We start from the raw sequence: 14532 nt of genomic DNA, 5'->3' as shown, positions 1-14532 counted from the left end.
GATATTTCCTATGAGCCACCCAGGCAACAGAGTCATTGGAAGTATCAAAACACTCTTTCATGGTCTGGGGTGTAATTCAGCTGACAGAGCTTTTGCCTAGCATCAGGGATGCCCTGAATTTAATTTCTAGCATCACATACACCCAAAACAAATAAACAAACAAAAAACATACAAACAAAAACAACAAAAAAAGTTTCTTCCTCCTCCATTAAGTATTCTGGACCACTGTGGTAAAGAAAAGCAAGAGATACGTCTAGGAAATAATCGATGTCAGCAACTTTTTAAGACACCCATATTTGGGTGTGGACTGGTGAAGAGATTTGTGGTATAAAAATGGGGTGTAAATATTTTTTAATACACTGCAATTATTTCACATGAGGATGTAACCAGAAGTAGAATCATTGGATCACATGATCATTCAATTTTAATTTGTTTAGGAACCACTCACTGTACTCTGTTTCACAGTGGCTGCATCATTTTTCATTCTCCACATGTGCACAGGCCTTCCAACCTCTATACATTCTCACCAACACTCCTGTTTCCTTGTTCTTGTTCTGTCTCCTTCCCTCCCTCTTGTAACAGCCATCCTCATGTATGCAAAGTGGTTATCTCAGTGTGGTTTTGACCTATTTATTTTTAATTCTGCATTTTGCACAACAATAAATTTCTGAGAACGGATCCAGCAACAACAGTACATTTTATTCAGAACATGCAGGGAATTCATGGCTCCGAATTGTCATAGATTAGTTATTGTGCTGTTTTACCATGATAGCATATTAGTAACTGAGTATTAGAACCTGTGGTGGTCGATGCAAGAGTTACAGAGTACAGGGAATAGCAGATTTATTTATGCAGTGATCCAGAAAACACTCCTTAATGAAGGCTGCATGTTCACTGGATCGGGAGGGGATGGGGATGTGAGGCAGAGCTGAGAGAAGGTATCCCTGAGAGTGAGAAGGGGGACGATGCCTCCAAGGAGGAGAAGTGGCAGGTGTGGCACAGCAGCAGCCAGTAGCCCTTCTTCAGACAGGAATGAAGCAGAGCTGGTACAAAGGTGGCACACGGCCAAATGAATTGGCAATGGGGGTGGTGTCGATGTCCTTGGGGTCAATCACAGGTTTCAGCTTAAAATTCTGTAAAATGGTGGTCAGGAACAAAAACAGCTCCATGCGGGCCAGGCCCTCTCCCAAACATATACGTTTTCCTAAAGATGACAAACACAGAGTTTTCCCTCCTTAAACATTAGGTTCTGAAATGTAATAAAGAATATTCAGTAACTTATATGATGAATGATTACTTATGTGTATGGGTCAAAGACAGAATGGTTGGAGAGACAGATGCACAGAAGATTAGTCACAGTCGCTACCCACTTGTATCTCATTTTATCAGGCACCCTGTGCTAGACAGGTTTTTGCTCTTATACTTCCTTCATGACCTATGTCCCTGTCATATCCTCTTTACAATGCATGCTTAGAAGGTGGTGGACTCTCACCCTCTATAAGTTTTCTCATAATAGTCATGCTTCCACAGAAGCATGGCTCACTTCCAATCCTATTTTCTCTTATTTTGTTTTATCCAGCTAAATATGAGTGACTTAAAAGAAGGGCTCCGTCCTTCTTAACATCTGGATATGGGCAGTGCCAGGCCCAACATGGGCATCAAAATCCATGGCAAAAAAAATGAAGGTGATTCCATGTCTAGAGTCTCAGCACACACAATTTAACGATGAGACAGAATTCCCAAATGCATGATCATGAGAAGAGAAAGAGGATGGTGCTCTGGAATCTCTGCAGACTATCCTTCCACATTCCCAAGGTTTTGTTCAGCCTTCATTTATCTGGTATGCTCTAACCCCCTAGATCTATAGAAAACATTCTCTCCTGGACTCCATTACTTCTGTAAGGTGCCCTGCCTTCTCTTCTTCCCTTGCTCCTCACCTCCTGTAAGCCAGCTCAACCCTCTTTCCCTTGTATCACCTTCTATCCTAGCTGGCAACCTGTGCTGGGTTCACAAATCTGACTATTCCAATAACTTAAGAAAACAGCAAAGGAAGCACGGAAACACACAAAAGAAGTACCTTTTCAAAATCCAAGGTGACTCTCCGACCTTAGGGGTCCGTGGAAAGAGAGAGCCACTGGAATTTTTTATTCTTATATAGGAGACATACAAGGGGAGATTCCGTGGAACATTCTATCCCAAAAAGGGCAAGAGGTAGGATTACAAAGGAATAGGTGAGTGTAACTCAATCCCACCAGGTAGTGCCTACTCCTGGAGCCACGCCTTATTATCTGAGCAGAGGTAAAGCCCAAATTATTGTGGGGCACAATAATTGTTTAGTATCTCTTGCTCAGGACTTAACGGCATGTATTTCCAGAGTGGCTCCCGACACCCTTGTTAGAATGTTTTTGGATATAAAAAAGCAGAATGAGGGCTGGGATTGTGGCTCAGTGATAGAGCACTTGCCTAGCATGTGTGAGGCACTGGGTTCAATTCTCAGCTCCACATACAAACAAATAAATTAATAAGTTCAACAACTAATAAAAATACTAAAAAAAAAAGCAGAATGAAAGCAAATTCACCCTCTGCCTCCCTAGAAACCTGTGTTTCCCTCTCTCACAGCACAGGTTTCAATGATTACAATGATCTAGATTACAATGATCTGTTTGTTCATCTGCTTCCTAACTCAGGAGTGAGACTCTTAAGAGCCCATTATGTATGCTAGGCTACTTGGCATCTAAGAGTGATACTCTTAGAAGTTTCAGCTGAGTAGATTGTTGATACAGCCAGAGGCACAATTCAACCAAACTATGCCATAACTTTATCCATTGGAAAAACTGGGTCAGACATTCCGCAAAGTACCACCAAAGGGACCCAGTAGTGAAGATGCATCACTAATAAGGGAAAGTGCAAGGGTATTGGAGTGGAGCTCCAATTTGATAATGTACAAAGAGCAAATTTACCAGCTCCAAAGGAGGCACCCATGTAAATTGCATCTGTTCCTAAAAAAAATTATCTTGTTCCCTAAAGTTACAAATTGAAATGAATTTTTATTACCTGATGAGAAAGGCATAAAGTAGTCACTTTTCTTAAAGTTGCCACTCTCATCCAGAAAGTGCCCAGGGTCGAACACCTCTGGATTAGGGAATTCCTTATTGTCATGCAGCACGGAAGTCAGTGATGTTATTATTCTTGTTCCCTGGAAACAACAGACAGATAAAATTAGTAATAAAGAAGTTGAATGGAGGGTTGGGGTTGTGGCTCAGTGGTAGAGCGCTTGCCTAGCACGTGTGAGGCACCGGGTTTGATTTTCAGCACTGCATATAAATAAATAAATAAAATAAAGCTCCATCAACAATTAAAAAAAATTAAGTCAAATGGAAAGAAATAATGGAATTCATCTGATGTATATTTGAGGAAATCCAGGTCCAAGGACAAGCAGTGACAATTCCAGAAAGACAAACCAAGCAAGAGTTCAAGGCCACAAGCAGTAATTTTGTGAAAGCATCCTCTGTGAGCAGTTGTAGGGCTGAGTACTTGGGAATATGGATGCTAGACCTTCTGAATTCTACTTAGCACCAAGCTGGGACCTTGGTGTCTGTCTCCACATGTTGCTCTATTTCATCAATTCAGTTTTTGCATATCTCACATGTGGTTTATGGTTTACAATAGAATTTTGGGCTCACTCTTGAAAAGTCAGGAGTATTTAGAATTATTTATTTAAATAAATAAATAATTGTGGATTTTTTAGAGATCTGGTCTGATTTAAAATGACTATTGGTGAGATATTAACAAGTACACTAACACCTATTGAGCGCTTATCATTGGAATGTAATATGTTTATTTTGATATCAAACATGGAGGAACTCTTCACAGATTAATCCTATCTTAAAAACACATCAGGGTGAAAATTAGAAAAGTCATCATTTTGCAACAATTTAGGTAAGATCAAGTCGGGCACGGATCATCAATTAATGTTAAAAACTATTGGTTGAGGGCTGGGGCTGTGGCTCACTGGTTGAGCACTTGCCTCTCATATGTGAGACACTGGGTTCGGTCCTCAGCACCACATACATACATACATACATACATACATACATACATAAATATATGTGTCCATCTACAACTAAAGTAAAATAACATGGATGAATGGATGGGAAAAAATGTGGCATTTATAAACAATGGAATATTACTCAGCACTAAAAAATATTAAAATCACGGCATTTGCAGGGAAATGGATGGCATTAGAGCAGGTTATGCTAAGTGAAGTTAGCCAATCCCCCAAAAAAACAAATGTCAAATGTCTTCTCTGATATAAGGGGGGTGACTCAAAATGGGGTAGGAAGGAAGAGCATGGGAAGAAAATTACCTCTAGATAGGGAAGAGGAGTGGGAGGGAAAGGGGGGAGAAGGGGAATTGCATGGATGGTGGAAGGAGACCCTCATCATTGTACAAAATACATGTATGAAGATGTGAATTTTGTGTCAACATATCTTGTATACAGAGATATGATAAATTGTTGTATAAAGGTGTATTAAGAATTGTAATGCATAATAATAAGAAGAAGAAGAAGAGAAAAATAAATAAATAATTTAAAAAAATAAAAATAAAAACTTGTTGGTTGAGTTATTTGGAAACAGGTTATTCATAATGTCTTAAATAAGAAGAATCTTCTGAACTTATTTTTTATTTTTACTTTAATAACAGAACCTCAGCAATAAAGAGATCTGGCACACATCCCCATACTAAGTGTGAATCTTAGTAGCACCAATAATGGGACAAACTGAAATCATGTGCCATCAGCCATAATCTGATGCAGTGGGACATCCATGATATCACCCATATAATGTTCTTTTCCAAAACACAAAACTGATTTCTAATATCCAAGAAAACAACCACACAAAATCAAGCTGAGGAACATTTTATATGACCATGGATTGAACTCTTCAAAAAGTGTCAGAGTACACAGCTGCATTGTTAGTGGCACTATAAATTAGTACAACCACTCTGGAAAGCAGTGTGGAAATTCCTTAAAAAACTAAGAGTAAATCTACCAATACACTCATTTTCTCCTTGGCATTTATCCTAAAAATAAAACTAAAATCAGCATAATATAGCAATACATTCACTTTGATGTTTATAGCAACACAATTCACATTAGCCAAATCAGGGAATTAGCCCAGATGCCTGTCAATATATGAATAAATCAAGATAATAATTAAATTCACCATTTCTGTACATTGTGATCAAACTGTAAACATCTTAATAGCAAACATTTGTTTTTAGGGTTTATATTGTTTATATTAGGAACATTCTTAAGAAGAAAAGAAAATTTAAAAAAAAAAGGCACACAGACTGAGAATAAATATTTGCAAAACTTATCTACCATAATAAGTTTTAATTTTTTTAAAAAAAAACTTAAAAATAGGAATATAAACAACCCAATAAAAAATAGGCATATAATTTGAACAGACACATTAACAAAGAAGATATATGAATGGCCAATCAACATATGAGAAGAAGCCAACATTATTTATGAAGAAAATAGAAGGGAAAACAAAAATGTGGTACCACTGCAGTGGCCAAAATACAAAAAGACTAACAACGACAAGGGATGTGGGATACCTGGAAGGGAGATTTAAAACAGCACAGCCACATCACAAGACCATTTGGTGGTTTGGCCTAAAGTAACCACGTAAGCAAAAATTCCCATTCCTAGGTATTCTCCAGTAGAAAGGAAAACATGTCCACATAAGAACCTGCATGCAAATGTGCATACCACCTGTAGTCAAGTAGTTAAAAACTGGAAATATACCAAATGTCCATCAATTAGTGAACTTCAAACCAATAACCAATGTTTGATACTCCTTATGGAATCCCATTCATAATAAAAAGGAACAAACTTAAGATACAGCAATAAGAGCCAGACTGTAATCCCAGCAACTTAGGAGATTTGAGGCAGGAGGATCACAAGTTCATATTCTGAATATTAATCCCTTATTGAACAAATAGTTTTAAAATACTTTCTCAACTGTTCGTTTCCCCACTCTGTTAAATCATTTCCTTGGCTGAAGAGAAGCTTTTTAGTTTGACATAATTCCACTATCAAAACTTCTTTTGTGAAAGGTTCATACAGTTTAGAAATCAGTCCAGTTTTTTTATACACATAATTCACCTAAAAATAGGTGCACATATATATAAATGCACATGTATGCGATATAATATATCACATATGTATATGACTTTTGTATGTTGATTTTTATCCTGCAACTTTACTGAATTTGTCAGATCTAACTGGAGAGTTTCAGATTTTTCTCTATATAAAATCATATCTGCAAACAGAGGATAATTTGACCTCTTATTTTCTTATTATTTGGATGCCTTTCTCTTGCTGACTTGCTCTCAGCTATGTTGACTAAGAATAGCAAAAGCCTGGGTAAAATTGGGAGTTCATAACCAACTTGAATCTAATGTATGAAATATGATATATCAAGAGCTTTATAATGTTTTGAACAACCAATAAAAAAAATTAAAAAAAAAAAAAAAGAATAGCAAAAGCAGGCATCCTGATCTTATGGGACATGATTTCAGCTCTTCCCCATTCAATATGATGTTGTTGTGGTTCTATCATATTTAGCCTCTATTATGCTGATGTACATTCATTCTTTATCTAATTTATTGAGGGCTTTTGATCATAAGGGGATGTTGAATTTTATCAAAGGCTTTTCTGTACCTATTGAGAAAATCATATGGGTTTTTTGTCCTTCATTTTGTTGATATGATGTATTACATTTATTGATTATATATTAAACCATCCTTACATTCCTGGAATACACCCTACATGATCAGAAAGGTTAGCTAATGGCTACAGTCAATTTTTCATATTATATTCTGCAAGAAGGGAAGAATTCATCTGCCGAGTGGAAGAGAGACAAGTACTTTATGAACAAATAAACTTCATCTAAGATTCTGCATTTGTTCAAATGTAATAATTGACACCAAAACAAAACTTATTTGTCACTGTAAAGCAAATGAACACAAAAAAGTACAGATAATGAAGTAAAGACAAATGAATGTAGCCACAGCAGGGAATATTACCTACCTTATTTTGCAAAGCCATCACTATCCTGATGCCAAAAATTTGAAAAAGAAAATTTGAGAAAAAAAATATTGGAGACTAATTATAAATATAAATACAAACACTCTGAGCAAAACTTAGCAATTCAAACTGAGCTGTGGGTGTATGAATTTTTTAAATACATACAAACACAAACACCTACTTAGTTATTCTGTATGTACAGGCAGACCAAATATATGGCAATATTGACAGATATAGAGAATATATTTGATCAAATTGTACATGCATTTTGATTAAAAAGAAGGCATAAAAGTAAAAGAATAGGGCAAATAAAACAAATATTAACCAGATCACAGAATCCTATACACAAAAATTATAAATCAATCTACAAATTGTTAGCAATGATAAGTGAATTTAGCAAGGTTTCTAGATGTAAAGTCCTCACATGTAAATTTTATCTCCATATACCAGAAACAAAGAAATAAAGAAGGTATTTTTAAAAGTATACAAGTCACATTAACATCAAAAATATCATTTATTTTGGGACAAAGGAAGATAGGAAAGCCACTGCATTGAAAACAAAACAATATTGAGAAAATTAAAGAAAGCCTAAATGAATTGGGAGCATAATTATATGCATGAACTGAAAGATTCAACACATCAAAACATGCTTTTCAAACACATTTATAGATTTAATGTCACTTGTAAATAAGCAAACACGTTTTGGGAAATCAACAAACTCATACTTTTTTTTTAGAGAGAGAGAGAGAATCTTTTTTTTTTCTTTTCTTTTCTTTTTTTTTTTTTTTTTTTTTTTTGTAGATGGACACAACACAATGCCTTTATTTGTATGTGGTGCTGAGAATCAAACCTGGGTCCCACCCGTGCTAGGCGAGCGCTCTACCGCTGAGCCACAATCCCAGCCCAACAAACTCATACTTTTGATACATATTTTAAAATGTGAACACCTAAGTGCAGCCAAAAAAATTAACAGAAAAAGTTTGTAAGACACAAATCAAGACTTGTTATATAACTTTATAAACCCAAACTGAAAACATCAGTTTAATTGCTGCCACACATATGAGTTTTGCACTTACCTCATCTAGTGTTGATAAAGGCTCAGAAACATACTCTAAAATTGGGAACTTCAAGAGCATTGAAGCACAGTGTAAGAGACAAGCTCACCTTGGGGATGAAGTAGTTTCTAAATTTAACATCACAGGTCACTGCATGGGGCAGACTGGTGGGGATGAGATCAATGTATCTCTGGATCTCATGTAACACAGCCTCTGTGTAGGGCATGCGGCTCCTGTCCTGCATGCAAGGGCTGCGATCTCTGCCAATCACATGGTCAATCTCTTCTTGGACTTTAGCTGATAAGACAAAATTAAGAACTGAAGGAAAAGGAAAAAAATGGCATATTTGTCATAACATTTCAGGACTACAGGAAGCATAATGGTGTGCCAACAGTATTATAAAGCCATAAGTATATCTAGATTTGCTTTTACAGGTACACACAAATCTCTTCCAATGTAGGCATTAAGACAAATCTGTAAACACATTCACAATAGCATATAAGATAGCAATAAAAATAGAAATGATTAAAAAACTTGAATTATATAAATATTTAGCACATTATGAACTAAAGAAATTACTGTCCTTGCAGGAAAAAAAAACACAAAACAAGAATTAATTTCATGGGCTAGGGCTGTAGCTCAGTGGCAGAGTGCTTGCCTAGCATGAGTGAGGTACTGGGTTCAAATCTTAGCACCATATAAAAATTTTCTTAAATGAATAAATAAATAAAAAATAAAATAATAAAAAATAATTAACTTCATATCAAATTAATACAATAAATACAAACATTCTGAGCAAAATGCATCAAATTAAACTGACTCCCTTCCCACCTATAGTATCACCTTGTCCATCCTGAAGTGGCTACTCCCTCGACCTGGGCCATAAGTATATCTAGATTTGCTGGGGCCTAGCACACTCCCATCTTTGTATATGAGTTATCCTGATTCCTAGAGCCTGTTACTTTAGTTCACTTGATTTCAGATATTTGGATAAAGTATAACCTCTAGTATCTTTGTGAGAAAATAAAAACATAGAAAGACATAAAATGGGACATCAAGAATTTTAAATGTGAAGCGAACTGGAGAGCACATGTAGAGTTTTTTTTTACTAGCATATTTTTCTGATTTTTTATTAGTTATTTTATTAATTTGTTCTAATTTGTTATACATGACAGCAGAATGCATTTCAGTTCATAGTACTCAAAACTTTCAAAATTATGTAAATAAATGGAAATTAAATAACTTACTTTGAACAACCAATGGGTCAAGGGTAAAATCAAAGAGAAATAAAATTTCTTTAAACAAATGAAATATTTATAGCAACCAATACCTACATTAATCAAGCAGAAAGAAATAGAAGGGACACTGGACTCAAGGTGCATACCTGTAATCCCAGCAACTCTAGAGAATGAGGCAGGAGGATCATAAGTTCAAAGCCAGCTTCAGTAACTTAACAAGACCCTGTCTCAAAAATAAAATGGAGTGGGGATGTAGCTCAGTGGTAAAGTGCCTCTGGGTTCAAATCCCACAATAATAATAATAATAATAATAATGGGATATCAATAGAGTAGAGCAAGCAAGTCAGGAAAAGAGGGAGAAAAGGAAAGGAAAGACACTGGGGAATAATATTGATTAAATTACATTGTGTGCACACACACATATGGCATGATGAAACTCACTATTATGTATAATTATTATGAACCAATAAATTATTTTTAAATCAGAAAAATCTCAAATAAACAGCCTACTATTGCATCTCAAGGAACTAGAAAAACAAGAACAAACAAAATTAGGAAAAGGAAAGAAAGAATAAAGATCAGAGCAGAAATAAATAGAGACTAAAAAAATGACAAGGATCAATGAAACAAAAAGCTAATTCTTCAAAAAGAAAAAGTTGAGAAACTCTGAGATAGTCTAACAAAAACAGAACAAAGACACGAATAAATAAAAACAAAGATGAAAAGGGAGACATTACAACTGACACCACAGATATATAAAAAAATAATTAGAGATTATTATGAATAACTATCCACAACAAATTTGGCAAACTAAAAAAAAAACAATTGGACAAATTACTGGACATATATATCTTACCAACATTGAATCTTGAAGAAATAGAAAACCTAAGCAGACCAATAAAAGTAACCAGATTGAATCCACAATTAAAAAGTTCCCCATCAAAGAGAAACCCAGGATCAGATGACTTCACTGCTAATTCTACCAAACACTTAAAGATGTTCAATAATTCTTAATTTGTTCCCAAACATTGAAGAGGAGAGAATTTCTCCAAGCATCTTTTACAAGGCTAGCATTACCCTAATACCAAAATCAGACAAGGGTACATAAAAAAAAATACACGTTAATATTCTTGATGAACAAAGATATGAAAATCCTCAACAACATACTATCAAACAGAATCCAAAGGCATGTTTAAAAGATTATTCACCATGATCAAGTGGGATTCAGAGAAGCAAATATGATTCAGTATTTGCAAATCAATAATATGAAACAAAATATCAGCATAACAAAGAACTAAAACCATATGATCATCTCAATTATACTGCATGACACTGAATGAGGAAAAGCTGAATGTTTCTAAGATCTGGCACAAGACAAGAATACCTACTTGTCACTTTTCAACATAGTACTAAAAGTCCTAGCCAGATCATTCAAGCAAGAGAAAGAAAAAAATGTCCTCCAAGTTGGAAATGGGAATTCTAATTTTCTAATTATCACTGTTTGCAGATAAGATGATCTCACACACAGAAAAACCAAAGATTCTACACACAAAAAAAAAGTTAGAAAATAATGAATTAAACAAGACTGTAGAATACAAAACACAAAAATCAGTAGTGCTGCTATATGCCAATAGTAAATTATCTGAAATAAAAAGCAAGAAAGAAATCCCACTTACAATAGCTTCAAAAAATTAAACAAAATATCTAGGAATAAATTTAACCAAAAAGGTAAAAGATCTATACAATAAAAACTATAAGACATTGATGAAAATAATTGAAAAGTACACACAAAAAAATGGAAAGACATTCTGTGTTCATGGATTAGAAGAATCAATATTTTTTAAATGTCATATACCCAAAGCAATCTACAGGTTTAATGCAGTCTCTATGAAAACACCAGTGGTGTTCGTCATAGAAACTAGAAAAAACAAGCCTAAAATTTGAATGCAAACACTCATACACACAAACACCCTGAATAGCCAAAATCATCTTTTTGGGGAGGGAGAGGGTACTGGAGATTAAACTCAGGGGCACTCAACCAGCAAGCCACATCCTCAGCCCCATTTTGTGTTTTATTTAGAGACAGGATCTCACTGAGTTGCTTCAAGCCTCACTTTTGCTGAAGCTGGTGTTGAACTCACAATCTTCCTGCCTCAGCCTCCCAAGCTTCTGGGATTACCAGCGCCTGATGCCAAAGTCATCTTAAGCAAAAACAGGAAGCATTACACTGCCCAAATTCAAAATATGCTACATGACTGAAGAAACTAAATAGCGTGGTATTGGCATGAAAACACAGAGACCAATAAATGGAATAAACATCTTAGAAGTAAACTCATTCCTCTACAGTCAACTGATTTTTCACAAAAGTGCTAAAAACAATCATTGGAAAAAAGGCAGTCTTCTCAATAAGTAAAAATTGGTTATCCACATGCCTCAGACTGAAACTAGACCTGTATCTCTCATTGTTTACAAAATTCAACTCAAAATGGATTAAAGACTTAAATATAAGACCTGAAACTATGAAATTACTAGAAGAAAATATAAGGGAAATGTTTTAGAACATCAGAATTGGCAAGGATTTTTTGGACAAGACCACAAAGGAACAGAAAACAAAAGCAAAAATAGACAAATGATATGATATCAAAATAAAAACTTCTGCACAGCAAAGAAAATAATCATCAGAGTAAAAGAAGAATGGAGAGTAAATTTTTTCGTCAACTTGTAAATCTGAAGCTATCCTTTGTCTATGAGTACACAAGCTGAGAGCTGCTTGTGAGAATTTTAATGCCATTCTGATTCTTAATCTTTATATAATTACTTGATTTATCTCTGAAAGTATTGGTAATTTCTCCCTTAAGTGTAGTGTTCTGAAATTCCATGGGTGGATATTTTCATTACATTCCTTTTTCTGGACATTCAGTGAACATTTTCTTTATAGTTGGCAAAAAAAAAAAAAAAAAAGTCTTTCCTCTGGCACTACTCATTCTCTGGAGTTTATATCTGACTGCTGAATTTCAGAAGCATAATGAAGACAGAGCTAAGGACCTTGGAATTTGAGTGAATTCTTTTTTAGCCCTTCTTTTCAGACTGCACCTCATTCTTTCTCTGCCTTTTTCTGTGTCCCTGAGTGCTGAACCTCTAAGATTCCATTTCCTTTAGAGAGTTAGCCTCCCTTAGCTCCAGGGGGGGAAATAAAATCACTAATAAAGAAAGATGAGGAAGGAACCAGGGGAAGAGCCTTCTGTTTCCTGCTTCATTCTCCCTCTACTTTCTTTGCCACTTGGCTCTTCCAAATACTGAGCTCTATGGGGAATTGCAGGGATAAAATTAGCCTGGGTACACGATGAATGTTCTTGTGAATTAAGGTTATAACTGCAGTGTCCTACCAAAACATTGTCACTTCATTATATTTGCACAAATTATAGCTAGTGGCACAGAAATTTTAATACTGGAGCTTCTCAGAGACCCAAGATGGAGGACACTATCAGTGTTTTCACATCTTTCTGAAATTCACCCTGCTTGCTGTATGTGGTCATACCTGTGATCTCTGTATGCTTCAGCAGGAGCAAAAGTCCATATCTCATAGTGGTGCTTGTTGTCTCCGTTCCCGCTCCAAACACATCAGTTACAGTGTTTAACAAGTTTTCAATGGTAAATTCAGTCTGTTGATTGTCCTTTCCCTGGGAATTACATGATTATTTCATTATTTGACAACTTTCCAGCATATTTATTATAGTGAAACCAAATAACTTTCTAAAGAAGAGAAAACTTCAACAATACAGAATTTAGTATTAAAATTGTAATAATCACATAGTTTAGCAGTGAATGTAGCACCACAAAGGAGGAGGAGGAGAAGGTAGCTCATATACAAAATGTAGTAATGAAAAATGACAAGCACCCGTGTCCATAATGCTTCAGGGCTAGTGCACTAGTTCTAGATAAACAACATGAGACTCCTTATATGTGAAATAAATACACTATTTTGTGAAGCCCTTGTTAAACTTGGTTTTCTCCTGTTGGTATACACACACAATTTTAATTCATAGAAATGTTTATGTTAGAGCCAAATCTTGAAAAAAAAAATGTTATAAGCCAGGAAAAAAAAGAGTTTGCAATTCTGCAATGTGGCAGAATAAAAGGCTCCTGACTCTCCCCTTACACATGCATGCACTAAGTAAACATCTATTTCTATATCAACTACCTGTGAGATAAATTTAGAATCAAGTGAATCGAAAATGTCTACATCTAACAAGTAGGAAAAACTCTTGTATACTTATGCATGATCCCACTCCAAACACTGTACCACAGAATCTGGGATGAAATCCCCAACACCCAGAGAAGAGGCAGGTTTGGACCACAATCATAACACCCTAATTCAAAGGTTCCTCCCAGTTTACTCAAAATTTACTAACTCTGGGAGTGGAAGAATTAGGCATATAGGAGTCTCTCTAGACCACAGGGGGGTGGGGAAGTGGTTTTATATAGGAGCACAAGCATTCCCAGGGGATTTATACCCAATAATTGAGGCAGATAGGGCATAAAAGTCAAAGTTCCTATCTGGAAGAGATGTGCTAGCATACCCTGCCAACTGCTGCTACTCACAGCTGAGCTTCTAATTAGCCTGCATCAGGGAGCTAACCAACCCAACAAGTAGATTTCTGACAGCCTGAGAAGAGCTTGGTACTTCCTTAGTCTTCCCTCATGATGCCCCCTCTCCCCATAATAAAAACAAGTCGACCCATTTGCACTGGAAGGGGCTTGTCTATGCACTGAGCATCACAATTTCTATAGCTTTCACCTAAGGGACCACTTCCTTAATCAACTAGCTCTGGTTGTGTCCTTAAATCACAGAAAACAAAGAGAAGGATATATAGTAAGCCCACTTCCAGCAGCTATCTGCCCAGGATCAGAGAGAATGATTGGAATTTGAGTGCAGGCATTTGTGGATCCTCCCCCTAGATTAGTAGAGAGAGAGTTAAAGATAAACACCTGATCCCAATTTCATGGTGAGGAGAGTGCATTAATAAATAAGACCCAAGGGGCTGAGCTTGTACCTCAGTGGTTGAGCACTGGGTTCAATCCTCAGCACCACATTTTTTAAAATAAATAAATAAATAAAACAAAGATATTAAAAAGAAGAAAA

General features: G+C 35.7%; 1 protein-coding gene across 1 annotated transcript in view; it reads right to left on the bottom strand.

Annotated features, from left to right (window-relative positions):
• Positions 1-678: 678 nt before the first annotated feature.
• Positions 679-14532, bottom strand: part of LOC124096535 (cytochrome P450 2C18) — a 35588-nt gene continuing 21734 nt past the window's right edge. Inside the window, exons 6-9 of the mRNA XM_046450482.2 lie at positions 12928-13069; positions 8261-8448; positions 3055-3196; positions 679-1204 (exon numbers count right to left, since the gene is read on the bottom strand). Of these exons, the coding sequence (XP_046306438.1) occupies positions 1023-1204; positions 3055-3196; positions 8261-8448; positions 12928-13069 (654 nt within the window). The 3' untranslated portion in view covers positions 679-1022. The remainder of the gene's footprint in view (positions 1205-3054; positions 3197-8260; positions 8449-12927; positions 13070-14532) is intronic.

This window comes from Marmota monax, unplaced genomic scaffold, assembly GCF_021218885.2.
Source record: "Marmota monax isolate L192 unplaced genomic scaffold, Marmota_monax_Labrador192_F-V1.1 WCK01_AAM20220418_F8-fsc00004, whole genome shotgun sequence".
NCBI classification, from domain to species: domain Eukaryota; kingdom Metazoa; phylum Chordata; class Mammalia; order Rodentia; family Sciuridae; genus Marmota; species Marmota monax.
Note: the sequence above shows the minus strand (reverse complement) of the source record. Positions and strands in the feature narration are given on the sequence as shown.